Source organism: Eucalyptus grandis, chromosome 7 (genome assembly GCF_016545825.1).
Source record: "Eucalyptus grandis isolate ANBG69807.140 chromosome 7, ASM1654582v1, whole genome shotgun sequence".
Taxonomy (NCBI): Eukaryota; Viridiplantae; Streptophyta; class Magnoliopsida; order Myrtales; family Myrtaceae; genus Eucalyptus; species Eucalyptus grandis.
Window position 1 is genome coordinate 40,937,183 of NC_052618.1, and position 6,665 is coordinate 40,943,847.

General features: G+C 39.6%; 1 protein-coding gene across 1 annotated transcript; it reads right to left on the reverse strand.

The window, feature by feature from the left end:
- Positions 1–2,896: 2,896 nt before the first annotated feature.
- On the reverse strand, positions 2,897–4,429 carry LOC120296147 (membrane protein PM19L-like). The gene is made up of 3 exons (XM_039317810.1): positions 4,312–4,429; positions 3,807–3,984; positions 2,897–3,119 (listed from the first exon to the last, which is right to left on the reverse strand). Exons 1-3 carry the CDS (start codon positions 4,427–4,429, stop codon positions 2,897–2,899), a joined length of 519 nt encoding a protein of 172 aa, XP_039173744.1.
- Positions 4,430–6,665: the final 2,236 nt, after the last annotated feature.

The window sequence follows — 6,665 nt, forward strand, 5'->3', positions numbered from 1 at the left end:
ACTATCAAGTTTGAAATTACAGTTGATCGAATTAAGCTTCATCATTGAGGAAGTAAAACTGTAGAAGATTCTTCCAATTCTGGTATGATGACTAGGTTCTTCCTCTTAGCATATCAGCAATCAAACAGAGGTATTCACTTCGCTAAGTAGATTTCAATGAAAGACCCACTTTTAGTCAGTGTCTAACACTAACAGCATTAGCATATACAAAACCACAGCCAAATACAGAATGAACACTCAGTTATGTGGCCTTCGATCCTCAAATCTTTTTGTTCAAATAGCCGAATTCGAATCCAAGATTTCTGCATTATTACAATCAACAAAATCGAACTCATGTCAGCAAATTCTTTCATTAACTTTTCATCCCTTCGAAGTAGAATGAAAAAACGAAAAAACACTTGATCGTATCGAGGGACAGAGCAGTGACTCTATATGAGGAAATATTGTAAACTTTTGCTAAATATTGTGAAATATTAGAAATAGCATTATCTAAATATGCACAATGTCTCAAACCGTGTAAGAAAAAACATCGTACAGCTTTCAAAAAGGCCATAAATTATCGAAGATTAGATTTTTTTTACATATATGATGTTTGATACTGGGTTACGATACATCGTATCTTATCCTTTCCGGACATATTCAACTCTTTTCAAACAAAAATGTCTCTACTCCTTTCTCTGAGTCATGGAACTTTGCCTTCCAAAGCTGTTAGAAAGAGGACAAATGACATAATTGTGCAATTAGTGTAAATAGTTGACTGTTGCGCAACTTTAGAATTCATAGTGCTGCAACTAAAGTTGAGCCAAGTCATTCCCAGTTTTACCTAAAAAGGGGAAAAGCCCGCTGAACTCAAACATGGACCTATCAATGCTAGAATGCTAAATGACATGCACAGTAAGTCAACAACGTCGAACGCTCATTATTGGATTTGCAAGGAAAAACGGGTATCGCTAGTAACTTCATCACTCATCCCTCTTTGACAATCTTGGCTTGAAGGTGGAATTTCGTTGAATTTAATCGAAAACCAAATAAGAAATGTATTGTCGCCACAAAGTCGTTTTTTAGTTCCTGTAACATCGTCATTATGAAGGAGTTGATCACTGAAAAATACCTACCTGTTAATCAGTGGACTAAATTAAGCTTACATCAGATAGCGGCCCTCATTAAGTTTCACTATCCTTTCGTTTACTTTTGCTAGTCACTTCAAGAATGTAAGTCGTGTATCATGTGGCCTACAAACTCGATGTCATCGATTCGAGCGTTGAAGCGCCCTTGTTTTCCGTCTCAATGTCAGCGTGAGAGTCCTGTGATGCTGATGAGGTCAAAGCAAGAGCTTCCCTCGAGGACCCGAACCGGATCTTTTCTCTCTCAGGTGTAGTAAAGGGATTTATGGAGTTTAATAGACAAAGAAGTTCACCCCTGCTAGATTTGAGAGAGCCATATCTCATGTTAACTAGTGGGACAGTAATATATGATATGATGTGAAATAGAACGTACAATATAAAGAACAACAATGTTAAGAAGAATGGATTTGGAATGCGTTTTTAAAGTCTTTACTGTAATCCAACACAATACTTGATAAACCAATTAGATCATGTATGAATTATTAACGCCTTGAGGATTGTCAGTTTCGAGATAAGCCTTGGGGCAGGCCTGAAGTTTTATTTTATTCATTTGCTGCCCACCTTTGAGGGCCGAAACGAAACACATCCCTTTCAATCGCTTTTGCGATGCTGATCAAAACCCAACCGCACCTTTTCCTTTTATCCATCCGCATGATCTTACGAGCAATAATGGCCTCCAGTGCAATTATTCATAAGAAGAAGAGAAAGCAAAGAAAAAAGGAGTTGAATCAAAGGCACGATTCGGGCCACATGAATCCAAGGTTGGTTCATCACTTTCATTATTTCTCCTTGGCATCGCCTGCGTCTATAGATCAAATCTGAGCTTAACAAATGATTCTGCCTAATCTCTTGTCATTCCAGAATATAAGGAGCTCAGAAGAAAATTCCACAAAAGAAAAGGACTAAAAGTGAAAGTTATACAAATTAAAAAGCCCAAGTGGCATAGTTTACTTGTAATCTTGTTCATTTTCTAGATAACTAAAGAGTTGGCTTACTAGTAATGATCTCCATTTTTCTTGGTTATTATAAATAGGGTTAATATGATTAAATATCAAAGTTAGTCGTTCCATGATATTTACTTTAAACTACATTTACTTTAAATTGAGGGTACGATTTTTTTTTTCATGAAAATTGTTTGCAAAAAAATTTGTTAGTTTTCATGATAATTTTTTCTTCAGACGAACCCCAAATTTATTCTTAAATTTACTCTTACAAAAATTAAGCTGATACCTCAAACTGATTTTATCCCGTCAAAATGCTAAGATTATCCGTCTCATCTTAACGAGGTATCGGAGTAAATGCTTACGGAAGTACCTTGAACACATCGATTTCATAAATGGAATTAACCCTCAAAACTCCTTAGATTATTTTTAAAAATAATAGAGTCCTCGGGTTATTTGGATCTAGAGGAGTAAGAGCGGACTCCTAATGCTCGAATTCTTTATATCGAAACGTTAAAGAGTGAATTCATGGCGAATATGGGTTTAGTAAGTACTAATTATAACTTCGATTGGAACTTCTCAGGAACACATGCGATCTATAAACGGCACTTATTCTTCCTAACTTTTCCATCCCTCGTTGAAGAAACTTAACTTCGATCCACATCCGAAGAATAAACCAACAAAGCATACAAGACACTTGCATAACCTGATCGTGAAAGTTAGATCCATCGTGATATATTACAGCAAAGGAACTTTCAGCTCACAAGTAGCACAATTCCTAGAAAATCCGAGTCCCAAAATACTCTTATATGACAATACTCATTTTTGACCCTACACCCGAGCTCCAGTCACTCCCCTGCCGCCGCCCTTAGGCTCGATACCGCCGCTATAGGGAGTGTCTCGGTAGCCTGGCCCATACCGGCTGCTGAAATGACCCGCGTGGAGTGCCAGGATATACAAGAACTGAGTGATCGTCACGATTATCACGAAAGCTTCCAACACTCTCAGCCTCCATCCTCTGTACCCTCCCACATTTATCTCCTTCCACGCCAACCTACGCATGCGAACACGATTAAGAAACAGGGCAAAGACTTCACTGAATTAATTATATGTATGATTCTCCCAGAAACTAAGTCGCTGTTTATTGGTCTCTTACTGTCTACTACCTTTTAAATTAAAAGTTTGACATGTTATCATTATCATAACCAGATTCTGCCAATTTATTTTGCATTTATGGAATCAAATTTCACATCTCACATGTCATTCCTACTTCGAATTGGAAGTAAGAGGGTGGGTCAAATTGCCCCGCAGGATTTATATACTTCTTTATGTGTTGTGGGACTCCATCTATAAACTTCAACTTCTTCCATTGGACTTCTCTAATATTCGTAATTATAATAGCCATACTTCAAAGTCTGAAAATTAGTTTGCCTATTCATGTAGCTTGCCAAACCTTCAAACCTTAATAAAACTTAATCTTTTGTTTTACAATCCATATAATCTCTTTTCCTAGCTTCAACTTTATCTCAATCATTTTTGTGTGTCGATCTTATACAGACTTACACCTTCTATATTGGACCCTGATCTATTTTTCTGCCGAACTAGATCTCAACCATCGGAGGAAAAGAAAAATGAAATTGAAAGAAAAAGATAATCTGGCCTTGTATCTTGAGCCAAATAAGTTAAATCTCGTTTTGCTAACAAAAATGAAATAGAACTTGAAATAGCCAAAATAATTTACCCAAAGGCAAGAGCAGTGAGGGCGAATGCCACCACTGAAGAAGAAGCAGCCGCAGCCAAACTGTCGCCCCGCCATGCCCTAACGTGGAGGGCGCCCGGCAACTTCGAGACTATCCCGACCACTCCGGCCGAAAGCGCGAACACGAGGAAGAACATCGTGGCACCATTTCCCCCGACACCTGCCCATTATCTCTCCAGGTCAAATGGGGAGAAAACAATAAGAGACATCATAATCTAACCTACTCATTTCCTAGATAATAAGGATCGGTTCTCTATTTCCATGATTTAACGCGTACTGAAAAGAGAACTGTCGTAATTATCTCCATGTAGAACTAATCGAGTCCAAAAATTAAGAGGCGCTCTTATGTTAAGAGAATGATGTTTCACAAAGATCTTGACATGATTCAAATTTTTCCTTCTATTTTTCCCTTAGTCTTTAAATCTCTCCAGAGTAGTTATGAGCTGTGAAAAGGTGTGTGCTTCAGCTCAACGAGAGAGAGCTTAACCGGGATGAGCGGATTGGCCGTTGATGTAGCGGTTGATGCACCAGCTAGCGAAGCCCACCACAATGCAGTACAACACCAGGTTCAGGAACAGCAAAGGCCCCGCCATGTTCCTCGCCATTTTTTCCTCTCCTTTCTCACCCCCACCAAAAACTTCACAAGAACTCGAAAAGCCCGAACCCTCTCTCACTCGCAGAAACACAAGAAGATCTCACTTCATGTCATTTTCACAGGTCCTATATAGAGGACGAAGAAGAGGATGCTCTGGCATGAGACCCTGGGGACTCTCTGCATGCACTGAACACGCGTCGGCCTTCTGGGCTCTGCAAGTGTGCTCCTTGCGTACAGGTGTCGGGGCTACCTGTCGAGCTTCCGTCGAAGATGCCTTTGGCTTTATTCTTGTTTGCTTTCTTTCCCGAAGTACGTGTAATCTACGAAATGACGATGCGTTGTCTTGAGTCCGTGCACCCCGCTCGTATCGACCGCTTTCAAGTATGCAGTACATGCTCTCAATTCGCGTAATAATTTATCTTAAGAATGATTTGTCCTGATATGGTACAATGAAGAGGGGCCCACAGGATCGGCTGTTCGTTTGCAAAACCGGACCAAGTTTGTGTTTTAGTGTCCCTTGGTAGATAATAGGAAAATTCAAGAACAAACGCCCTGGTAGAGCACCCAACTGCATTTTGCATCGAAGGTATAAAGAACTTTGTGGTACACAATGTAATGTTTCATATGGAATGTGCAAAAAGATGACAAACAGACAAAACCTAGCTTTAGAGAAATCCACGTTCGCGGGTGTAATTTTTTTGGGTAAAAGAACATGACAATATTATTGCAAGCCTAAGAGTTCTTAAATAAAATACCAAAAAATGGGGCATCCAAACAAAGTAAATCCTAAAGGGGTTGGGGGACCGGGCTACCCAAGAGGAGGGTAGGAAATTCGTTTTACGGGCCTTGGCTACTCAATCGACAGCACGATTTACGAACCGACCACAATTGGCCAAGGTGAGATTACAACTGCAAACTCATTTTTTTTCTTCGATTGAAGTAGCTTCAAGGCTTTGGCTATGGCCAATGCCTCCATCTGAATCGCTAATGAGGCTAGAACAATCTTAGCAAAACCGTCGAGGAAGGTCCCTTTAGCACCTCTGATAACCCCTGCAATGGCACCTTCCATAGCTCCTTTAGCGTAAGCTCCATTAATGTTGATTTTCAAGGTGAGTGCCTTCGATGGGATCCAACCTTGCATCATTGACTTGTTTCTAAGTGAAGTTTCAACGTTTTATTGTTCCATTCACTAAAATTCCTAAGCGACGTTCTTGCTGAGCTAATTAGGATCTTCAGATTTGGGGGTAGCCTCCGAAAAACATAGTCATTCCTCACTTCCATATATACCACAAGAGGGTTGTGACTTCTTCAAAGGTCCGAAGTTACTCATGCTGTACCATTTGGCCTTGGAGCCAGAATTCTATTTGCGTGATATTTTGACGGGATACTTGGATTTTAGCCTCAGGATCCGACCAAACTAAGTTGGTCCATGAACAAAGCAAGAATGGATGTTTATAAGATTCCACCTCCTATTCACAAAAAGGGCATGCTGGCTAAGATACAATTTTTCTTTTGTAAAGAATTTTTGTAGTAGGGGGTGCATTTTGACAACTGCTCCACCAAAAGACCCTAACTCTAGGGGGTATTCATATTCCAAATACAATTCCATAATTTACAGGGCGGCTAGAATGAACATGTTGCTTGCATACTGTGTTGTGGACTTTCTGTTTTTCGAATAATATTATAAGCACTTTTCACTGAGTAGGTACCAGACTTGGAAGCCATCCAATTCATCTTGAGTAGCACAAGAGCAGAGTAGCACTGAGAGAACTTCCTTCACTGTTTGTTTATCAAACATTCTTTTGAGCGTGTGAACATCCTATCTATTCTCTTCTTATATAATCAAATCAACAACATTAATTGGATCATTAGAGTTGGTTGGTCCTGATAATACCTCGTTTTAGCCACTTGTCTTCCCGGGTATTGATATTTTCTCTTGTGTCTACTAACCATATGACTAATTCTAAGATAGTATCTCTTCCAATCAACAAACTCTGCCAACCCCAAGAGGGCCGAAATTCCCTCCCTTCATGCCAAAAAGACCTCATAGGGAAATAAATTCCTTTGAGGATTTTACACCATAAAACGATTGATCATGAGAAAGTCCCCATGTGCATTTGTCAAGCATTGCTTTGTTAAAATCCAATGAGTCTGTAAAACCCACTCCCTCACTATCTTTTCTGTTTTTAAGCACCTCCCACCTTCTCCAATGAAGGCCTCTTCTTGATTCACTATTCTTCCACAAA